This window comes from Tachypleus tridentatus, chromosome 10 (assembly GCF_004210375.1).
Source record: "Tachypleus tridentatus isolate NWPU-2018 chromosome 10, ASM421037v1, whole genome shotgun sequence".
Classification (NCBI taxonomy): Eukaryota; Metazoa; Arthropoda; class Merostomata; order Xiphosura; family Limulidae; genus Tachypleus; species Tachypleus tridentatus.
The window spans coordinates 86,287,925-86,312,937 of record NC_134834.1 but is presented as its reverse complement, the minus strand read 5'-3'; the positions used below and the strand labels follow the sequence as shown (position 1 = coordinate 86,312,937).

General features: G+C 32.0%; 1 protein-coding gene across 2 annotated transcripts in view; it reads left to right on the top strand.

Moving 5' to 3' along the window:
- LOC143229792 (inactive tyrosine-protein kinase 7-like) overlaps positions 1 to 25,013 on the top strand; it is a 93,687-nt gene that overhangs the window by 62,704 nt on the left and 5,970 nt on the right. The window contains exons 5-11 of one of the 2 annotated variants that reach the window (XM_076462579.1): positions 8,997 to 9,133; positions 9,589 to 9,885; positions 14,013 to 14,300; positions 14,783 to 15,052; positions 16,084 to 16,356; positions 17,237 to 17,428; positions 24,396 to 24,602. In XM_076462579.1, the coding sequence (XP_076318694.1) occupies positions 8,997 to 9,133; positions 9,589 to 9,885; positions 14,013 to 14,300; positions 14,783 to 15,052; positions 16,084 to 16,356; positions 17,237 to 17,428; positions 24,396 to 24,602 (1,664 nt within the window). Of the gene's footprint in view, positions 1 to 8,996; positions 9,134 to 9,588; positions 9,886 to 13,991; positions 14,301 to 14,782; positions 15,053 to 16,083; positions 16,357 to 17,236; positions 17,429 to 24,395; positions 24,603 to 25,013 lie in introns of both variants that reach the window. The other variant, XM_076462578.1, reaches the window with a different exon arrangement.

The following is a 25,013-nucleotide window of genomic DNA, read 5'->3' as shown; positions in this document are numbered from 1 at the left end:
CAGAGTAATGTTAAATATGCAGTAGCTGTAGAAGTACAGTATCTCTAGATAACTGTAGAACCAGAGTAATGTTAAATATGCAGTAGCTGTAGAAGTACAGTATCTCTAGATAACTGTAGGACCAGAGTCATGTTAAATTCAATAGATAAATAAGTAAGCAGAAGTTTAGCAGTAAATTAAAGAATACATTAGTCTAATAATAACCTATGGAGTAAGAAATGATTAATAAAATAACCAATTATTAACATCAGAGAAAAATATGGAAGTTAAGGAGAAAGACAATAGTAAAATTGCCAACAGTATATTTATTATCCAGGTCTGTTTGTGATACGTTTTGTAAGTAAAGTAAATTGTTAGCTGTCCAAACAATTTCATAAATGGACATCTTTCATGAGTTGACCTGACACTTTTTCTAAAAACAAAATCAGATTGTACCAAACAAGGGTGTTTTTTATTAATTCAGTACTATGCGAAAGTGTTAGAACAAAGTCAAAAATTAGATTTTAGGCTACTTTCAAAGAACAGTAGAAAATAAATAATGTGTTAAACATCAATATTTTTAGTCACTGTATGTTTGTTTTGAAGTTAAGCACAAAATTCACAAAGGGCTATCTGTGTTCTGGTCACCATGGGTATCGAAACCCAGTTTCTAGCAGTATAAGTCCACAAACATACCACTGCACCATTGGAGAGTATCATCACATGTAGTACAACAGAAACACTATGGAAGTGCTAGAGTTCATCAGACAGTTAATATTTTCTGTGTTCCCCTTTGTTTTAATAACTGCAGACAGGGTATTGTTGCAACATATTTAATCAAATTGTCTCTTGGGATTTGACTCCAAACGTCTCTAAAACACTCCTGTGATGTTTTTTGTGAATAACTTTTGATTTGTTAAATTTTTTATCTATTAAATCCCAGAACTGTTAAATTGGGTTGAGATCAGGGCTCTGTGGGGGCCATTGCATCATCTTACTGACTCCAACGACTTCTTTCTTAGCTAACTTCTATATCAAGTGTATGAGTATTTGCAGTTATCTTCTTGGTTGTAGAATAATTTACCAATAATATGCAAACCACAGGGTATACCATGACAGATCAATATGTGATGGTACTTGTGCTGACCCATTATTCCATCTGTCTTGTAAATATCTCCTGTTGCCTCAGCAGAGAACTGCCTCAAAACTACCACAATGCTTCCCCTGTGTTCTGTGGTAGGGGCTATGCAATGAAGTTATCTTTCACCTTTCTTCTGCTAGATGTACAACCTATACTTTGAACCATATATTTCAAACATAGACTCAACTGTCCATAACACCCTTTTCCAATCATCAACAGTCCACTTTTGTACTTTTGTTGTTGTTTTTTAGCAAATTTCAGTCTCTTGCCAATATTTGGAGATAAAAGTAAAGGTTTATTAACTGCTACATGACCAAATATTCCATTCTTATTGAGTCTTCTTGATAGTGCAGATCTGGACACTCTTATGTCATTTGGTACATGATCGTTTATCTCGTACTTGAAATCAGTAACAGTCTTTCTTCTGTGCTGAAGGCTGCACAAACTGAAGATACTTAACATCAGTATCATTGGGATTAGATGTTCTGCCTTATTCTTTCCTGTTTTCAAATTTACCTTTGTGGTCTCGCTATCTAGGGTGTATTTGACAGTGTTTGGGGAGCATCTCAAGTCTGTAGCAATTTGTCAGGTTGTCCAACTAGCATCATGTAAAGCTTTAATGTCAAGTTTCTGCTCTACTGACAATTCTTTAAGTTTTTTTTGGCCATGGCATGACAACAAAACTTAATATATATAGCGTTAAACACTGTTTTATCAAAGTTTTTGTGCAGTCCTGTCAAACTGATTTCTTCTAACATATTTTGTTTTTGTTTTTTAATTTTCCTCAAAGCCACACCAAGGCTATCTGTGCAAGCCATCTCTAATTTAGCAGTGTAAGACTAGAGGGATGGCAGCTAGTCATCACTACCCACTGCCATCTCTTAGACTACTCTTTTACCAATGAATAGTGGAATTAATCACCACATCATAATGCCTCCACAGCTGAAAAGGCGACCATGTTTGATGTGACGGGGATTTAAACACGTGACCCTCATATTACGAGTTGAGCTCCCTAACCTGCTGGCCATGCCAGGCTGTCTTCTAACAAATACTGGTACCATATGCTAGCTTCTTTCTATACAGTTAAGACATTGCATAGAGTACCGTGACAGTTATTTCAAACCCTAACTTTGATCAGTATGTTCATGCAAACCATGTGATGTAGGAATTTTAAAGAAAAACTATTCTCACACTGGCTAATTCAATCATCAACTGGGGTCAGAGAAGCATTACTATAGTGTTGAAATTTACATTATACAAAGGCATGTAAGAATTAACCCCATAAACTGGAAATAATAAAAAAAATGTTCTCCTGTCCTAACACTTCAGCAGAGTACTGTACGTTAGTGAGTACCTCGGTTGAACAAAACAGGGATGCTGTTCATAAATATAGTTGTCTGAAATTGTGTTGAAGAAAACAAGGGTGCTATTTCTAAACATGGTAGTCTGAAACTGGGTTGAACTAAACCAAGGCGTTCTTTACGAGTGCGTTAGCCAGAAACACAGTAATAGTTTATGTTTTTAGTTTTGTACTTTTTCTGTGCATTTACTAGTCCTTACACTGACCGTTCCTGTGTCAATCAGTTTAAAAACCTTACATTTTCTCGGCTGCGTAAAACGCAAAATTAAAAGCCGATTTGTTATGATTTAAGTAATTTAGGTTTAATTGTAGAACGTTTTTCCAGTATACTTAGCACACCCGATTTTACTCCTGAGATAAGTATAATGCACTGAAAATAAAAACTAGTTAGCTAACGTGCCGTAATTTTCCATATTTAATATTTTTGGTAATTTTTTTTTTTTTTTCAGTAGTCTGATAATAAAGGGTATGTGCGTTTGTGTGTTTTCGTATAGCAAAGCCACATCAGGCTATCTGCCGAGTCCACAGCTTGAAAGGTTATAACTATTTTCAAAACTTAATTTTATTTAATATAAAATCTTCTTGAAAATGTAAATTTCTATTTTACAAAAGAAAAAGCTTATTTTTTTATTTTTTATAATATTATGTCAAAAATTTTAAAAGCTAAGTTGACTACTCAGAAATGTTGTAGTTACCACTACTTCTAATTTGTAACAGCTATTTTAGTTATATTTCACAGCTTGCAACAGCCGTACAAATTTGTGGAAGCATTTGTTTTTTAAAACCGCATACAAAAATCATCGATTCGTATTTTTCTTTGCCTTCATAATTTAGTTAAGCCACATGACAATTTCCGTCGTAACTTTCCCAGACTGTTTAATTTTTTAACATTTTCGTGTATTTTTACAGTACACTTATGATCCATACCGCACTATTGTAACAGCTGCAGAATGTTTTTTAAAGTTTCATTCGGTCCTTTAACAGAACACAAAATAAATATAATGATAATGTGCAGTTCACTTTAAAACCACACGAAGTAATTATCAAGCGTGTTCAGCAGGGGGCGCACTTGAAACCACGTCTGCGTTGGCATTGAAACTGCTGCCGCAAACTAGTCCTTGTCCTATAAAAAATATTAAAAAAAAAAACCGTTCAAGAGCATCGACCTCTTCAAGGACCTTTTTCTGAATTTACTAAGAATTCCGATCTAAAAAGATATTTTACAAAACAACCATTGTTAGCAACTGTCGTGTTTGCCCTCTTTCTTTCTCTCTCTCTTTTTCTATATTTATATGTAAAGTAGTTGTTGTTGTTGTTGTTTTGAGTTAAGCACAAAGCTACACAATGGGCTATCTGTGCTCTGCCCACCACGGATATCGAAACCCAGTTTTTAGCATTGTAAGTCCGCAGACATTCCGCTGAGCCACTGGGGGCCTTATATGTAAAGTAATAAAACCCGTTTACCTACTTTCCTTTAACTAAAAAAAAATCCATTATTTTAATCGTATTCATAAAATAATTAGACTGGGCGTGGCGTAATAATTAGCGTGTCTAATGTGTGAATCAGAGGGTTCGCAACTCTCATCCCATTGTCATAGAAGAAACTCGCTATTCGCTTTCGTTGGTACAGCGGTAAGTCTACAGATTTACAACGTTAAAATCAGGGGTTCGATTCGATTACCCTTGGTGGACTCAGCAGATAGCCCGACGTGGCTTTGCTATAAGAAAACGCACACGCTCGCGCTTTCGGATCGCTTTGAGAGTGGCGGTGGGTACTGTGCAGTGGCTGCCTACCTTTGTAGTCTAACAGCTCAAAATTAGAAGAGTGTATGAGCGAAAGTTAAACACATTTTTTCCAAGATTTTCTAACTTTATAATGAATGAACTAGAAGCAAACTTTTCCCATTATATTACTTCATAAAACAATTCTACGCGCACTCGATTTTTAACAGATAACGTCTCTTATTCAACAAAAACAACGTAAAGAAGATATTATAAAGTTGAATGAATGCTGGTTTAACACTCCTACGAAAAGACGTTTCTAGTCCTAATTTCTCCAAGCCCGTTCCCCTGGCTGTGGTTTCGCTAGATAGTAGATAAGGACAGTGGGAATCTCGTTAATCCATTCATTAATGGATTTAAATGGCAATTTCATTTAAATACAAAATTATTAGCCTAATATTAATAACCTTTCAAGTTGCCCTGGGGCCTATTAGGCCCCACTTTTCGTAGGAGTGTTAAATAACGGTTGAAGAAGATGACAAAACATTCCAACAAATGGAGATGAATATTTAGAAAAAAAACCGGTGATGTGGGTGAAAAACTTCATCACTCTCAGAAATCCTGCTAAGAGAGGGTCGTTATCTTTCAAGGAATGCATATTGTCAGATATTAATTTAACAACAGAAATACAATGGCTCCCAGGAAAGTTCTACACTTAATTTCTATCAACGAGATTATAATTTGAGACACAGAGAAACAGAACGATCAGATTTTTTAAGATGAACATTAGTTTGTTTTCGTAAGACTTAGGCCCCCCAGTAGCTAAGCGGTATGTCTGCGAACTTACAACACTAAAAAACCGGGTTTCGATACTTGTGGTGGTCAGAGCACAGATAGCCCATTGTGTAGCTTTGTGCTTATTTCAAAACAAACAAACAAACGTAAGGCTTAGCTGCGTAATGGGCTTTCTGCACTCAGTATACTGCAGATACTTTAAATAGGTATTTTGCCGTTGTATAAATTTACCACTGGCCCACAGGGTGGGGTAGACAAGATTAATATAGTGTGGATAATTGTAATATACTAAAAACAAATTATTAGCTTCAGTTAATGACCAATAAATTTAAGTTAAGCGAGGTTTAACCTTTACTCCTTGCAAGAAAATGAAGCTAATAAACCAATATTCACGAATTAACGAGATCTGTAGGTTAAAACTGTTTTGTTTAGAGTTTTTATCTTTAAGGTTGTTTTTACTTTTGATGCCACTAAAGAAGAAAATTCTTAACTAGATTATATGTATAAAAATTATATACAGGCAGTTTTCAATGTGTACCGTTGTTAGCTATGCTTTTAGTTGAATGTTTGTATCGTTTTCAGTTAATGTGTGTCAGCGTCTGGTGCCAGATTTTTACTGCATGATGACAGTCACAGGTTATTGTAATAATAAATTAGTATTGAAGCAATATGAAAATTATTAAAATAAATATGAAGGGTCTAGACCATGGTAATGTTATTTTTAATCTGATACTGATTCGAATATTTATTATGCGATTCTTTTATGAGAGTTTCTACATTTCACGAAGGAATTTATATACAAGATATAGTTCAAGATTGAATTAAGACACATTAACAACTGCAATATTTCGGTTGACCACTATAATGATGACCAGTAAATACATCACTGTAGGCCACCTAGTGGCACAGCGGCATATCTGTGAACTTATAACGCCAGAATCTGGGTTTCGATACCCGTAATGAGAAGAGCACAGATAGCTCATTCTGATCCTTTGTGCTCAACTTTAAAACAAACATCACTGTAGTAATGAGATAGGGGAAGGGACGCTGTCCTTTATATGATGTCGGTGAACTAGGAAATTCCACGACATATTACATAGCTAAGTGTTTGGAACCATCACCAAGTGATTTGTTTATTATTATTTACATCTCAATCTAACAATGTTCCATAGGTAGTTGCGACATCTAAAATGCCAATTTTTTACTGGTTAAAAATTAAACGAATAGTGTTAGCCTCTATGGCATTTCATTTTTTCACGATTAAGAAGTAATCCATGCTTCATTTAAGTGTCAGAATATTTAAAATTCCCATTTTAAGAGTGTATATTATATATTCGCTGTTTATCTGCTTATATACTGGAATATTTTAAAACGTGACTGTTAAACATAATTTGTGCTACAATCAAACGCATGTTGAATTACTAAATTCGTTATTAAAGAAGCACAGTAAGACGTTAAGTTGACCGTTCAAACAAAGTTCAACAGATTCATTAAGAATTACGCTATATTTGAATACTATGTTAAACTGGTGTGATAGTCATTATCACTTAAATTTCTTTCCTTTTTTATTGGAGAACACACACCGCATGTTTCTTGGAGGATAACCCACTATCTAAATAGGCGCCCACTCAGTAAACAGCTAACTAAAGCCTACCGCACAAGTGCCACTTAATAAGCCTGCGTGGTAATTTTATCCATGCAAAATAAGCCTCGTGACAAACGTCCCTCTTGCTGAACTTGACCTCAGACAGAAAAGTACAACATATATTGTTGAAATATTGACTGCTTTCTCGATTACTATTACATAATACTTCCGTGAAAAATATACCAATAGGTTTGAAATTTTCAGTGTCATTTTCCACGTAACGAATATATCAAGTATTGCACATTTCTTTAGTTATTCAGACTATACAACAGCCGTTTTGGAAATTATACACAAGAGCGCCTGTCTTTTGGTAAATTGAGAGAGCTGCACTTACGTAAGAGGGAAGAGTGATCCTGTTACAAAGGTTTAGAGATCGCTAATTACCATCATGCTTGTCGTTTTCCGACCAGAAAATGATACGGTTGTTGTACTGCTTTTGAAAAATCCTGACATTAAGCTAGATGAATAGTAGGGCCATTCTCTCTTCTTCCTAATTTCTTTTTAAGCTAATGATGTGAAAGAAAGTCGTATTAACTCTTTGGGACTAGTTCATTGTCCGAAATGAGGGGATTATCGGAGAAAGCATTTTTATTCATGTGTGTGGTTGTAATTTTTTAACATAATAACGTAATTAGAATCCCATATTTGAATATTAGATTGTAGCACAAAGCAATATTTTCTAAAAACAAAGCATGTTATTTTAAAATGAAGGTATTTTATGCATTGTTCCCCACTTTGTGAAGTGAAGCTGGTTGGAAGGGTCCTCATCCCCTGTACGATCACTGTCGTTGATTGTGCGCCCTATCTGTCTGATTCGTTTGCGTTGTAAATGTACCGCTGTTTCTTATTTCCTATGGAGATTTTATCAACAACTTAAAATAAAAAAAGTACGTGATTTTTCTATAACTATTTTCAGGTACAGAAGAAAACTTGAATAAAGCTAATTGCGTCTCGAGCACTTAAGATTGCAACAACGATCAACACATCAGGCATAACTGAAATGGTCAGCAATTACTCATGCGGTGCAACCTTTCTCTGAGCGTATGTTTGAAAATATTTCGTAGACTATCATTGTACTTGCTGTTGTGGTTCTAATCTACCGAGATATATCCTTGCATAAATTTTTTCCCAGTTATATTGGTTACAAACCATACTTTGCAGGCTGTTCCTACAGAATGATGAATTCAGGTGGGAGGAATCTATATATTGGAAGTATAGTCCAGCTTTCTCATATCACCAAAGATATATATATATATGATATACCACTTATGATTCCATGACACAGAATATTTCATCGCTCATGCGATTAGTTTCAGAATCACACATTTTTTTTCATCTGAAATCCCTTTGTTTGATTGTTTTTTTTATCCATTAAGTTCAAGGTGTTTAACATTGTTTACATTTTTGTGGGTATTTACAGTAATGTTAGTAATGTGTATAGGGTGGCTCGTAAGTTCCTACCCATCCATAGATCTTATGTATCCAGTGTATCTGTGTGCTTTCCTTCATGCTTGTTGCGTAATATTATGCGACGTCATATTCTGTGAGACATTTTCCTCAACATAGCAGGGGTTATTATTCCAAATGCTGCCTTCAACTCATCATTGGTATCATTGAATATAACATAATAACATATGGATGGGTAGGAACTTACAGGCCACCCTGTATATATTCCCGTGTATAAACAACGGGAAGTTAGACACGATTGCAAAAGCTGTGCGTCAAGGTTGCTTCAGTTTTGGCTGTTGTTGTTTTTCCACTTTTTAAGCATTTGATTCCAGCAGATAGAAACAGTTGGTTTGAACTTCTTGCACAACTTATAATATTAATTCTTCTACTAGTAATAAAGGCAATAGTAGATTGAAAGATTGCTTTAGTTGTTTCTTCTAATTTAGCTTGTGTGTCTGATATTTCCACTTTATATGGCTGGTCTCTCTTTTTTTTTTTATAACTTGGTGTTTTTTCATATTTACATTTTTTTGTTCTCGTTGTTGTAAGTAACACTTCTGTTTTTTACATGTATGGTTGTTGTCTTCCAAACTCTAGATTACCAAATAGAATATATTTTGTGTATGGCTACTACTGTCCACTTTTGAAAGAGGCTGATTTTCACCTTTCTGCTACATCAATAATATGAAAACAGATCAAACTTCGTGAGTTTTTACAAGCTGTACACATACCACATCAGTGATATAGAAACAGTCCACACTCTTCAAGTTTTCACAGACTGTGCATTTTCATACAGCTTGTTGGATACTCTACATTAAAACTTGCATAATCTATGTGGTAAACATATGAATAATAGTAAACTTATACATTTTGACTGAATTTCTTTGTTTTTTAATATATTATAGACATACAATCTTCTCGAATGGTTCTCTTCTCATATCCCATGTTCAGTATAAGGATCAGGGTATTTACCGCTGTGTTGGAATTAGTGCCAGTAAAGACATACCCCAACAAACCTACATAGCCCATTTAAAACTTGCTTGTAAGTATCATCTAATTCTATAGTGCACTTTTCACAGGTTCTTAATTAATTTTTGTAATTTTTCTCAATAACATATTTATCTAACAAAATTTATATCTTTCTTGTCATATAAAATCTACTAAGGACTGGATCTGTATTGAAAGAGTGAGTTTTAAGTTTTGGTGATTTGGAACAAATGATATTTCATGAAAGTCAACAAATCTCATAAACCTTCATGGTAGAATAAGGGTTAATTTAGATATAGTTTGTGATATAATAGAGGATTTCATGTCTGAAGAAAAAGGCCTAGTTGCTAGATAGTAAAATTTGCTAAAGAACTATCTAGTAATAGAAGGTTTGTAATTCAATTTACCAGTTTTTCCACTGATTATAAAACTGAAGAAATATGAAATTGTTATTTAGGACTTTGTTTAGTGACAGTTCATGCTCTATTAGTTACTTCTCTTGAATTTCAGACCTTGAAGAGCTTTCAGAGAGTTCATTTGAGCCACCACTTGATGAAAATGAAAAAGTTTTCTTCCCTTTACATGGTCTTTTTGAGGTGGCATGTCTGGTTCCAGAGGGATATCCACCTCCCCGAATTTGGTGGGAAGATCCAAAGGGTCACATTCTCAGTGACAGTGGGCGTATTCGAGTACAGGATGGTCGCTTAATTATCAATGATGTTACAGAAATTGATTCAGGTAGTTTCACCTGTGTAGCAGAAAACATGGCAGGAGAGAAGAGAAAAAAAATAGAGCTGTTTGTAACTAGTAAGTGTTGGTACAAACATAAGTGTAGTTGGTTAAATATATATATATATATATATATGAAAACTTTTTATATTGAAAGCTGTGTGTTTGATTTTATATGTATTGCTATAAAGTTTTGAGCTGTATGTCATCATATGTAAATTACATATCCCATGTTGTTCAATCTTGGCTGTCCCATCCTCTAAAATAAACTAAAACTACCAATAAGTAAATAAATAAAATCTTAAAGCCAACCCTTATCATATATATATTTAATAAGCTTTCTCTTAAACTCACTTTAATTTACTGTCTTCAGAACATCTAAAAGTAACTCATTCTAAAGGCCAACGACCTTATTAGAAAAATAAAACTGTCTTAGCTGAAGATGACTCTTACCATATCAAAATTTATGTGTCCCTAGTACTTGCTGTTAAAATGAAATATATGAATAAAGAAAACAAGATAATGCATCAGCACTATCAGTTCTCTTTACAATCGTAAACACTTCAATCATGTTCCCCCAACTCTTCTGTTTTCACAAGAAAACACTTTGAGAGATTTTAGCTTCTCCTCGTAGGGCAACCTCCCACCTCAGGCACTATTCTAGTAACCCTTCACAATTCAATGTCTTTTCTAAAGTTAGAGCCCAAGACTGAACACAATACTTCAAATGTGGCCTAACCAGTGATCTAGTAAAATTATAATCTCTTTAAGACTTGTATTTAGTATTTCTGCAGATATAACTTAAAATCTTATTTGCCCTACCATTAGCAGCAGCACATTACTTGGATGGCTTCAGAGACTGATGAACTATTACACTAAGATCCCTTTCTTTCATAACACTGTTAAGGTTATTCACATCCAGATTATACTCATAAATTATGATAACCCACATGCATTATTTTGCATTTATTGCAATTAAAATCTATTTGACATTTAATTGTTCAACTCACTAAATGGTAAGTCCTTTTGTAAATCAGGAGAATCATCTTCACAGCTAGCAACACCCAAGACCTTTTAATATCATGTGCAAATTTGAGTAACTTATTGACCATTCTTTCATCTATATCATTGATGTAAATCAAAAATAGCAAAAGTCCTAAGACTGAGCCTTGAGGTACCCCCACTTGTGACATTAATCCATTTTGACTGAACTCCAATAGTAACAACTCTTCTTTCCATTCAGCCACTCTTCTATCTAATTTGCTAACTTATCTCCCACACCAACAGTGATAGTTTTTTACAAGCCTTTAAATTGCACTTTTAAATGCAATTAATTAATTACCCCATCTTAATATTTTGTTTACTTTTTTTTTTAATTTTATCTCATTGTTTACCTTTTTCTTTAATTTTATCTCATGAACACCTATGCTAAACTTTTCTCTTCCTCTTATTATTTTTGCATTTAGTTTATCTTGGCCATCACCACTGTCTAGTTCTAGTTTAAAACTTCCCTTACAGCTGAATTAATAGCCCTATTGAACCAGGGAACCCTGTTTTTTTATATGTAAACCATCCATTCAGAAAAGTTCCCTTCTTCCAATGAATTTATCCCACAAATCCAACCAGCCAATCTGCTCATTCTTACATATTAACCTAAGCCTAGTATTTAGTCCTTAGCTCTTAAAATCTAATTCCATATTTAATTCTGGGTAGCATGCTCGACAAAATTATGTTATGGCTTTATTCTTTAAGTGCCTTTAATAACCATTTGTATGTATTAATAAGCTTCTCTAACCTACCTTTCCCTACATCATTAACCTCTACACGTACAACAAAAACCACATCTCTGCTAGCTCCCTTTACTATATTTCCTGCTCCTGTTATATCCTCCACTTGTGCTCCAGATTAGCATAATTAAATTCTTTTCTCCCTATCTACCCCACAAACTATATTATTGACATGCTTTATCAAAGAACCACTTATATCTGTAACCTCAATTTTATCATCCATATTTTTCTCTAACCCATTTGATTTCCTTCTTTCCAGTAGTTCCTCATCTGCAGAAGCCAAGAGTTGAAAGCTATTTTCAATAAATAGGTTTATTATAATTAAATCTACTACTTTTAGCTCTAATAGTACTGTTTCTAACTTCCTGAATGTCATTGTTAGGTAATGTATTCCTTGCATGTAAAAACTCAAGCTCCTCATACAATTTTGCTGCAATTTCCTGCAGTCTTCTTTTAATCTGTTGCTTCTACTTTAATAAAGATAGCCTCTGACTTTCCTTCAACGTACATACAAGTTGTGCATCTCAACTACTAGCTTCCTTAAAAGCACACATCAGTCCTAAGTTTCCAAATAAAACCCATTTTTTACACACATTACACCTAACAGATGGTGAATGTTTCATTTCTACACTAGTCTTAACCATTGTATATGTAATTGTAGTCTGGAAATAAATACACAATACCAAATGACAGTAGCCTATTTTGAATGCTGTTACTGTTAAGCCTAATGTTTAAGAACCAATTATATTGATGTTTTATTACTACTTTGTCTTCATACTGGAATAATTAAGCTTATCTTTAATTATATAGATAGAAATCAGAAATACAACTTTATTAGAAATGGCAATAGCTAGTCTTTAATTATTTTTTTCAATAAAAGACTATATTAACCCATTTTATGATTTACCAGTAAGTTGAATTATAGTTAAACCTAAAGTACTGTTACATGTACTAAGCATAATTTAATGTTGTAGTACAGTTTACACCATTTAATTCTTAACTTAAAACTTTGACCATCTTACTTTTATGTATTAATTTTACTAAATTTATTTATTTATTTTTGTTATTTAACTCAAATTATTACAAATTATAATATTAATATTAAATAAATTTTAAAAATCTTTAAGACCTTAACTTTTCAGCTTCTTCCATATAGCCCTCATATGAAATATCTTTATTATATTCAAACAAACATGGAATACAATTTTATGTGTAAAGTTTCAAACTTAAAAAAGAATTGTAAAACTTTATTTGGATTCTTGAAAACAAAAATTTTACTTTGTACTAACCCTGTAAGAGAACAAGTTCTGAAACAATTTATTTAGCTCCAAAGGAATTTTTAAGCATATCTTTTATGTTGTGGTATTAAATAGTAAAACCTGATAAAGCAATAGAGACTAATTCATTTGTATTCAAGTATGAGTTTTATCATGAGCAATAGACCTGTCTCTTCTTGTTGCCCCTCATTGAGTGGCACAGCAGTATGTCTGTGGACTTGTACTGTTAGAAACCCAGTTTTGATATCTGTGGTGTGCAGAGCACAGATAGCTCATTGTGTAGCTTTGTGCTTAATAACAAACAACAACTCTTCTTTAACATATTTAAGACAATGTTTAATTTTTTTATATCCAGTTTTAACAAACTGTACATTTTCAAGGAATTTTTTTTATGTCTGCAGAATTAATTGAGACATAAATTAGCCTGTAAAAAAAGTATTTCATTTACCCCATAAAAAATTACTATATTTTCTATATGGTAGCAAATCAGTTTACATTAAAATAACACTGTCTTAACCCACTTCAATCTTTTTGTAACTGTCATTGTTTTCTAGTTGAATTAATTTTTGGTCAATTTTCTGATATTAATATATATGTGCTTATTAACATTTGACTATTGTTTTCTTTTGTTGTGATAAAAATAGATCAAACATTAACTTTAGAAAATTAATTTTTATTAAATTATCATAAAATACAACCTTTGCTACTTGCTTTTAACTCAGTTAACAATGTACTGAGCATTTGTATTACAAAAGGCAGTAGTCTTTATTACTTAACAAAATAAGAGAAGGATGATGATGCTCAAACTGAACTTCTACTGCAATTATCAATTTCTTTTATATTATACATATTTCTATGTATATATTAGTGGGAATATATTAAGTATGTTTTTAAGCTTTCCTGCAGTTAGATCACTAATAAACTATATTGGTTTCCTTTTCATTTTAAAACACAGAATAATGTATAATAGTTAAGAATATATGCTCATGTTATCAGCTGTGTTTTGGGAATGCTTCAAAAATTTATTTCTAAAGTTTTATACCATATGACATAATTTTGTTTATGATGTCCAATAAATTTTCAAAATTATCTAAATCAATAAAGGCCTTGAATTTCACAGTTCTGACTTTTGCTTTTCAAGTTCCACCAGTGATTACATCTAACCCCATAGACATCCAGATAGATGAAGGGAAATTGGTGACATTTTCATGCAAATATAAAGGAAGTCCATATCCAATTTCCTCTGTTCACTGGCTAAAAAATGACCAATATGTTAACCCTTCTGATCCTCACATTACTGTTTATGAAAACAAAGGAACTTTGGTCATCCAAGATGTACAATTGTCTGATGCAGGAACATACAGATGTGTGGTTAATACATCAGGATTTCCTCCAGTTTTTTCTGAAAACAGCACTTTGATTGTTAAAGGTAAAAATAATTGTTTTTGTTTTTATCCAACACTAAAAATGTATGGAATTATATTCATTCCAATATTCATTGTAATCAAATGTCATTTTCAGTTGGAACTAAACAATTAAATAGAAACTTTATTAAAGTTCTTTTTTCTCCTATTGAGTAAGTGTCATTAAGCTTCAAAAAACCTAATCCCTCTTCATTGGAAAAAAAACAACAACTGGTTGTTTCTGTTAGGAAATATCAGCAAAATCTGTATCCATAGAAGTTGGGAGAAATTTATTCAGTACAAATTTTTTGATAAACCAGCTTTGAATTATTAAAAGACAAAAAAATCTAAAAAGAATGCAGATTTCCATTGTTAATTTTTTTTTTTACAAAAATATCTTTCAACTTCTTGAAGATGAATTATTTCAGATTATCTCCTATGTAATAATGTATTGTTAAAGAGGTGGAATAGTTATTATGGGAAATATTTCTTCATCTTTTATGGACAGAAACCTTGAAGTTTGTACCACCTCCTGTTAGCAAGAAACTGGAGTTAGGGTCTAAAGGCAAGATTTACTGTAAAGCTCGGGGTGCTAAGACACCAACAGTTCACTGGGTAAAGAATACTGCATCATCTAACCATTGGCCTCCTCACATCAAGGATGAAAATGGCACATTACACTTCAATGTTGTTCAACCAGAAGATGCAGGAAGTTACACCTGTATTGCTACCAGTCCTCAAGAGATAATTAATGCTACAATAAATGTTGAAGTTGTGGGTTAGTTATTACCTACTTAATTTAATCATTTCTTTAAAAGTTGTGAATTATAAGGTTTCATAAAATATAAATTTATCATATGTTCTCTTTCTTTTCATTTATATTTTGAAATGGGAATTTAAATACCAAGTATATAAACCTTTTTATTTATTTGTTTTTTTGTTTCACAAAGAGCAGAACAGAATAACAGTAATGTTGAAACAAATGAATTGTTTATGACAAAAAAACTTTCACCAACACATTTTATTATCAGGAAACCTATACCACTTAGTTCCTAACAGTCAGTCAGATGATTTTGAATATTGTGACATTAGGATGTGTATATGAAATGCAACCTGAATGAAAAAACCTATAGAAGTTTAAGGTGTTTTATGTAATATGGTAAATGATAATGTGTGTTCTATTACCTCACTCAGTCTATGAGAAGTCCTCTTCTGGAATCTTTCCTTAATGTGTATGATACTTATTCAGATTTAACTTTACCATTACAGAAGATCTTTTGATAAATATTACATAATATGCAAAAATAAAATTAGTGTAAGGCTCAATAAACCTATTTGATTATTCTCAAGAAATATGAAACTTTAGGGCTTTTACAAGTGTGTATTTGAAAGTGCTTCTTGTTTTTTTCTATCACTAAATGGTTATCATAAGAGCTTATCAAAATTATGTAACAATCATTACAATTTTATACCTTTCTAAAAATAAATTAGTTCTTCACTGTAAAAGCAGCTGAATTCTAGGTAGTTAACACAGTATGTTTATCAACCATTAAAAACCTGATAAAGGTTGAATATCCAATATTTCTGCTGTTTTAATATTGTGATTCTGAGGTATAGTAGAAAGTTGTTTAACCAGAATTACTCTCTTTCACAGCTGTCATTCATGGGTCCTGATGAACTTTGTTTACTCAGAATTCCAGAGAAATGACATTCAGTTAAAAAAGATCAAGCATTTTTAGTAATTTTTTTCATATTTTTATGTGCCTCTGTTTGTTATCTGTAATGAAATAGAGCATTTTTTGCCACTAGTAATGCCTAGGTTCACAGTAACACCAGTAGACACAGAAGCTTATGAAGGTTATCCAGTAATGCTACACTGTAAAGCTAAAGGTGATCCACAACCAAATATACAGTGGGATAAGGATAATGTGTTGAAGGGTTTTGACAAGAATCGATTCCAAGTCCTGACTAATGGAACACTTTATATTAAGGAAGCTCATATGAATGACAAGGGAAAATATGGCTGCACTGCAGGAAACAGTGGGGGATTTCGTCGTGCTGAAGTGCTTCTTGTGGTTCGAAGTGAGTTCATGTTATATCTGTTGAAGGTTTTAATATTTGTGTGATGCTGTTCAAAACATTCCATTGCTTATCTTCCCATACCACAAACTAAATGTTAAAACTTTATTGTTTCTTAAAATTTATTCATGTATATAAGCACACAAAAGAATTATTACTATATTCAATAAGTCATGCAGGCTGTCAGCAATACATTTATTAGAAGATTTGGAAAAGCTTATTGTTTATGAGTTAGAGATATAAAATTTGAATGTGCTCATTATCAATTCGGAGATCTTTTCAATAGCATTCATTGTATCACATGCTATATTTTAGTGTAATTCAGATATTCACCATTACTGTAACACTGAGCTATTCCTAGAATATTAGGATATATTAATTTTGCAAAATACCTATAACAAGGATTAAATAACAAATATGGATGAATGAGTCAATTTGCTAAATAAGGTTGCAGTGAAACAGTGGATCATCAGGAAGATGTGGAGTTGTTTTCTATCATGTGAAGTGAATCAATCATTGTGTTTATATTTTTTTGGATATATTAAGGAGTAAAAAAAAATAATTTGTTATTTTTGCATGTTTAATTATTTTCATTATATTTTAAAAAAGAGCTCCACCCCCACCCATCCCCCCAATATAAGGACAACATTACAACAGTTGTAATGTACATAATTCAATAAATCTGTGATATCCTGGGGGATGTTGGATTAACAGTAAGGTCACCTTAAAGTGAAAATTGCATCTAATAATTTAATACTTTGTAGGTTAATATTATTCTGAATAGCCACCTTGGTTATCAGATCATTATTAAAGAAGTGTTGTTGTGAAGTTTCACCAATCAATATTTCACAAAAACAAAAAACTTGTTTTTCTTTGTCTCCAGGTACAGAAAAATACAGTCCAAATCAGGTGAGTGATGTGGGACAAGATGATACTAGTACCATGAGCAAGACTGTTACAATAACTCTGTGTGCAGCAGTCATCTACATTGTGCTGGTTATAGGACTCATGATTTGGTGTCGTATCCGACGAGCTCGACGTAAAGCCATGTTGCTAGCTCAAGCAAGTGAGGAAGGTATGTTGTAAACCACCCATATGTATGCATGCATGCAGACACATTATGTGAACTTAAAAAATTGATAGCAGTAGTAAACATATTTGTACCTATTGGTAAAATAACATTAATAAATGAAATAGTTGATAACAGAAAAACATTTGAGGCTATGGCAATTTTAATAGCTAAATAAAATCAATTTCAAAATCACTGATGTAGCAGATCAGAAAATTATTAAAATAATTACAGCATTCAAAGTACTGTAAATCACATTACATAACCTTACTGCAACTTACTACTGTGTTCAGTTGAACTTTACTGCTGGTTTCAGTGAGCATCTGTTTATCTCTGTGAGTTACTACTTATATATATCAGACTAAACATGGCATGGATTCTATGGTTACTCTTTTGAGTTTTTTATATTAAGAGCAATAGGCACTATTAGTTCATTGTAATATGAGCAGTATAGAGAGTATTTGCTTTCTGATAGTAATCATAAAATAAGCCTAACATAAGTGTCATTCAAGATTTGGTACAGTATGTAATGTCAAAGTATTAAATTATGCAAACAGAGAAAGGTGTGATTCATTCACTGGGAGTTATATTCTGGATGAGTGGATAATACACCTATCTTTTTTAATTATTGAATCCTGACTCTTTCTACTAAAAACTGTCCTTTTAAAGAATTTTCTTAATTGTTATTCATATTAATAGATTAGGTGGCAAAACTTGAGAATATGAACTTAGAAAATATTTTGATGACATCACCATGATCTTGAGCAGAATTTGATGATACGATGTCTGAATCAGTAACTAGTATATGAAATAATATTGTGTGAACAAGTAACCAGAATAGAGAAAATACTGACTGAAGCAACATACATACTATAATGTAAGGAAATAATATTGCATATAACATTATTAGATGAACATTTTTTATGGTAGAAAGCATGAGAATATTGAGACATGTTAGAAGAAATAATTACTGATTAAACAAAATAAAGCATTTTACTACAGCAAGCCTCAGCTGTTCAACTTGAAAGTCTTCTAACATTTAAACTAAAACTGATATAATTAATAATGTTTGAAGAACAGGATTTATTTTGTAGCATTAGGAGTTTGGTGTATAAAACTGAAGATACAAGTAAGTGAAACTTCATTATAAAGACAACATGAATTAAGGTTCATTACTATTATTGATTATTTAAAGGAATGTATTGTTTGACATGCTAAAAATTGCAAATCATTTGTTGTTTTTAATTACATACCTTTTGATATACTATGTTTAATACTATGTTGTAAGCTTACCAAGAAAAAAAAGAAATCTAAGAGATGTTAAAGGAGTTCAGAAGAACCTTTGAAACATGAATTTGTTGAAAATGTACAAGTTTTAGAAACATATTTGTATATGGAAGGTGTTATGGTTTTAGGGTTGTAGAGATAATTGTAGTAGTTAGGAAGTTCATCATAGAATACAAGTTCTAAGGTTTTATAAAGATCCAATAAGTAAAATAAAGGGCTTAAAGGAACAAGATTAGTTAAGGTAGAAATGTAAAAAAAAAAGTAAATATTTATGTTGGAGGGAGAGAGAGAGTGAAGAACTGAACTGATGTTTAGAAATTATAAAGTAAAAGTTGACTGCAAACCAATATAGAACAAAGCCATATGAGCATGCTTTTAATTTTTATAGTATCCAGACTATTGCAACAGTTTTATTGGCATGGTTAAAGTAAGATACCCCTTGAAAACAGTATAAATATCTCAAACCCATTTGTTACCAGAGATGAGATGGGCTAAATTGCTCTCTGCAGAGCCAGTTACACAGTGTATGACAGTTTTAATGAAGATTATTTGTTCAGTGATGATAAGTTAAAAGCAGCCTTGTTGCAAAGGTACAAGTTAATGCAAGAATCATGTCAGTCCAAGTTCCATATTTTGTGCAAAAACAACAAGAGCTATTTGAGTAAAAATCTTGCCTAAAGAGTTTTGCTATGCTTTGACTAGAGACCTTGAAGGGTTAGTAAATTTGGCATTGTTAACTAAACAGATACCAGAATAGTTAAAGTTGTGGGTCCACAGTAGAAATCCACAAACCTACCGTAACTCAGAATTTAATATGCTGAAAACATATCTGTTGGGCATTTAACAAATTAGAGTACATTACAAAACCAGAACACACTGCAAATTTATGATACATTCTTTGATAGATTGTTTAAGCTTAGTATTCATTATGAGTATATTGAAATGGGTGACAACTGTCTGTTGTACAAAAAACACAAGGGTAGGGGATGACATTTCAAGTCTGCTGAAAGACTTTCAAAACATCATTTTTTTACACTTATTTTTACAATAGCAGTTGCTGTCCATTTCACTATGTCATCCATGTCAAGAAATAAAATGTCAATTTGTGGAAAGGTATGCCACAGTGTGTGTGTTTGTGTAAGCATAAGGTAGATTTTCCTAATAAATGATACTATTATAGTAAAAACATGTAATGTAGGAAATGTTCATACTGTTGTGGTTTGATGAAAACTGGTGGTTCAGGTACTTTGATACTTATAAGAGAATAATCAGTTTCTGGAATGTGAATCTTTTTATTTTAAATATGATAGGAATACAAAAGCTAGATTCTGTAGCTTAACTATATTTAAAAGGTAAATCCATGCATCAAGCCAGTGATAACTCACTTGTACACTGTTTTAATGGGATGTTAAAAGCTTTGTTAATTGACATTGCTTGGTATAATTTGCATGATCCCAGAATATCATTTAAAGCTCTGCCTTTGTTTAACACTAGCAGATTAAGTGTACAGTATTCAGGTAAATGTCAATAACATGAAAATACATGTCATGTACTAACTTGTACACTTGCAGCTTATTAGAAACACGAGGATGTAATATTAGAAGTGTTTCATGATTTTAAACCCATTGACATATAGGTTGTTCTGTAGTTACCAAATCAAGCTAATTTATGTGTAGAATACATATCATTGAAAGGCAGGGCTGAAAAAGAGCAACAGTACCAGACAATATTGGTGATGATTTAAGGAACTCTGTTTTTTTTTTTATTATTGGATTTTTCAAACAGTTTATGTCGAGGTTTCAAGAGAGATGTGGAATAAAATTGAAACATTAGTTGTATAGACTAACTTTTGATATGTTATGTGATAGAAAAGAAAGTGGACCATTAGACTCTTTTTAAGAGATGCATGAGTCAACTGCTGTGCTTACTGTGTGACAAACAGCTATCTCAGTACATTCATGTTACATGAAACAGCTATCTTAGTACATTCATGTTACATGAAACAGCTATAATAGTATATTGATGGTAAATGAAACAGCTATCTTAGTACATTCATGTTATATCATGCAGCTATCTTAGTACATTCATGTTAGATCATGCAGATATCTTAGTGCATTCATGTTACATGAAACAGCTATATTAGTATATTGATGGTAAATGAAATAGCTATCTTAGTACATTCATGTTACATGAAACAGCTATCTTAGTACACAGTACATTCATATTACATGAAACAGCTATATTAGTATATTGATGGTAAATGAAACAGCTATCTTAGTACATTCATATTACATGAAACAGCTATCTTAGTACATTCATGTTATATGAAACAGCTATATTAGTATATTGATGGTAAATGAAACAGCTATCTTAGTACATTCATGTTCATGTTATATCATGCAGCTATCTTAGTATATTCATGTTATATCATGCAGCTATCTTAGTACATTCATGTTACATGAAACAGCTATCTTAGTACATTCATGTTACATGAAACAGCTATCTTAGTATATTCATGTTACATGAAACAGCTATATTATTACATTCATGTTACATGAAACAGCTATATTATTACATTCATGTTACATGAAACAGCTATCTTAGTATATTCATGTTACATGAAACAGCTATCTTAGTATATTCATGTTACATGAAACAGCTATCTTAGTACATTCATGTTACATGTTGATGAAACAGCTATCTTAGTACATTCATGTTACATGAAACAGCTATCTCAGTACATTCATGTTACATGAAACAGCTATCTCAGTACATTCATGTTACATGAAACAGTTATCTTAGTATATTCATGTTACATGAAACAGCTATCTTAGTATATTCATGTTACATGAAACAGCTATCTTAGTATATTCATGTTACATGAAACAGCTATATTAGTACATTCATGTTACATGAAACAGCTATCTTAGTACATTCATGTTACATGAAACAGCTATATTAGTACATTCATGTTACATGAAACAGCTATCTTAGTACATTCATGTTACATGAAACAGCTATCTTAGTACATTCATGTTACATGAAACAGCTATATCTTAGTACATTCATGTTATATTAATCTTAATTTTGAAAAGAAATATTTGAACAATTCACAGTCTTCATTTTTCTTGCATGTCTGAGCTCCAGTTTCTCTGTTTCAGAATCTCATAACAACAGAAATAGACAGCTGCAGTTTACAATCAATTTTAAACAAAGTATTCATAATTACAAACATAAATAAAATATTTAAACCTTCAACATTCTTGATTTGCTTAAATGTGAATATGTTTTCCAAACCCATCAGAGAGGCTCCTTTCCCTCTTGCTGATATTTGAGATTGTTTTTTTCTCAAAAGTTATCTATCTGACGCATTCAAGTGCAACCAATAGAAAGAGTGGATTTTCCTCTGTATGAATGTCACTAGTCATTGTTTAGTTTTTATGTGCAAACCATTAGCAGAAATGCCTGGTACATAGTAATCATACTTTAATGTTCAGAATGCTCTGTGAATTTGTTTTAACCTAATTATAGTTTATCATTATTAGTTTTTATGTGCAAACCATTAGCAGAAATGCCTGGTATATAGTAATCATACTTTAATGTTCAGAATGCTCTGTGAATTTGTTTTAACCTAATTATAGTTTTAGAAAGCTAAATATCTTGTAGTAGGTATGGGACATTCTATTTTAATAACTGGTATATTTTGCATTCTAAAATGCATATTTGAAAGATTCATAAATTTTGTTTTAAACATCCAAGTTTGGAAACTGAAAAAGGCTTATGGAAAAATGTCCAAGATATTTCAAGTGCAGAGGAGCTCAAGTAAACATTGAGTATTACAAGTCCTTGTTTTGATATATATATTTATTTATTTATACGTGTGTGTGTGTGTGTGTGTATATATATTTTCCATTTTTATACATATTTTAACATTAGTAACTAAAGTGTTTAACATTTCATGAGCTCAACTCTGTGAAACAGATGTAGAAAAACATATTCATCAGGAATTTCTAGAGTTGTCCAAATGAAATGCAAAACCTGTAAGAAGAAGAAAAGTAGCTTTAATCTTAACATAAAAATCATCTTTAACTCAGACTGACTGAGTAAAGGCTTCAGAAATTTAGAGGCAAATTAGTAAAAATAATTTATTAAAAATCCGTTGTCGTTTTTTTAGTGCAACAGACTTGTCACATTTCTTGGAAATACACATATGAGGAATTTAAAGTTATAATAAACAATATCATGTAAAGTTTCACAGATACTGCTTCAATCAATTCAACTGATTGTGATTAAAAATAGTACTGCTACCTTAAAGGAAGTTTTTCTTATTTTTATTGGTTTATTAGGACTTAACAGTGAACAGGTGTTATGTAATTACTGAGATGAGACATACAAATTGAAAAGTGTTTGAATGGAGCAGTTTTGATACCTATCCAATGCCAGACATTTATTACCTGCTGAAAATGCAAATTATAGAAAAATATTAACATGTTTTCTACACTAACATTAAGAAAAACAACTTTTAGAATGTCTCATGAATTTTAAATGTTTTTTGAATGAAAAACAATATCTGTTACTTTTTTAAAGCCCAGTTAACTAAGTTCTGTGACGATTAGAAGTAATCTTAAGCTCAGTATTTACAACATATGAGAGAACAAAATTACTATCTAACCGATAATATATAAAAGCCAGTATATGTCACATCATTGTCATGCTTGACTTCTAAAAATATTAGTAATCATAAAAACCAAAATGCATTTATCCAGATAGAATACTTTCAATTACTGTCTGCCCATTATGATCCATTATGGGGATTCAGCAGAGGGAGGTGCCATGAAACCTTGTAAGTGTTTGTGTAATAAGCCTAAAATACAAACATAATGTGGAATCACCTAGCTTGGAGCCAAGTGCATAAAATTTATTATGAAAGTATAAATATTAACTAAGAATAACTAACAGAGAGAGAATGATGAGAAATGATATTGGAATGATTGGAGATAATTTCTTGACTTTGTGTTTCCCAGTGCCCTAAAATTGTCTGTATGATATACATTAGTGTAATATTTTAATTATTTGTTCTATTTCAACATTGTATGTTTCATATGATCGTCTTTTGGATTAATAAATTGTTAGTAGTATTCACTATGTTCTTTGGAATGTGTGGAAGGCAGATACTATGAGCTGTGTGTTTAGTCATTAAAAAGTCAACAAGCTATAATCACTGCAACCTACAATCCAACAGTAGGTTCTTTGATAGCTTTTTATCATTCATTGACACCATTATTCACTAAGTGGGCTGAGCATGGCCATGAGATTAGCATGATTGATAGTTACTATAAGGGCTCCTGTCATTTTACCCCAAAAATATCACATTTTGCATTTTGTGGCCATGGGTGCATTATATGACTGGTGGTAAAATACAGCTTGAGTACAATAACTCAAGAGTTGTCAGTAATTGCTGTTGCCTTTTCTTTTCCTCTAGTTTATTGGTTGGAAATTAAGTATTACCTATGTAGATTTTTCAAATATTCAAAACAAAGAAACAAACAATCAGTAAGAATACTTTAAACTATACATTTTTCAACAATTTTTGTAGATTTTTATAGCTCAATTTAAAATTATCCTTCTGGTTAAAATTTGTGCCAACTGTCATGTAGAGTGATTCTATTAATAATTATAATTCTAGTGGCCAAACCTGATGATGACGTACAAGGTGATACTGAAATGAAAGACAAGGTTAATCTTGGATCTGGTGGACAAGAACAAGTAAATGGTGTTGATAAGAATGAGTGTGTTGTGAATGTTCCTGGTTCCAGTTCTCAACCTGTCAACAGGTCTTCATATGACAATTTTCAGTTTTCTAGGAATAACCTTCAGACAATGATGCTGCTAGGTAGGTGAATCTCATGAGTTTATGATCTCTTTACAGTTTTTACATTACACAAAAGGCTTGCTTTTATATAATTTTAAGTGTTAATCTTTTTTGTAAAAGTCTTAATAAAGTATCTTCATGTATATATCCATAATTACTAGGCTGTACCCCAATTCACTTCCAGTTGGATATTACTTTGTTACAATAAGAACTGTTTTGAATTACTGACATGCAACTATGGAAACCTTTCCTATTTTTATGTTACCATAATGACTGATCAGTAATTTACGTGTATGTTAACATGTTGTTACCTGAATTTTATAGTTACTAACGAAGTATGACACTGCATATGTAAACTGTGGTATCTTGGATAGTATGATTAGCTTTGATTCACTATAAATCCCTGACTATTTTACAGTGTGATACCAGCAC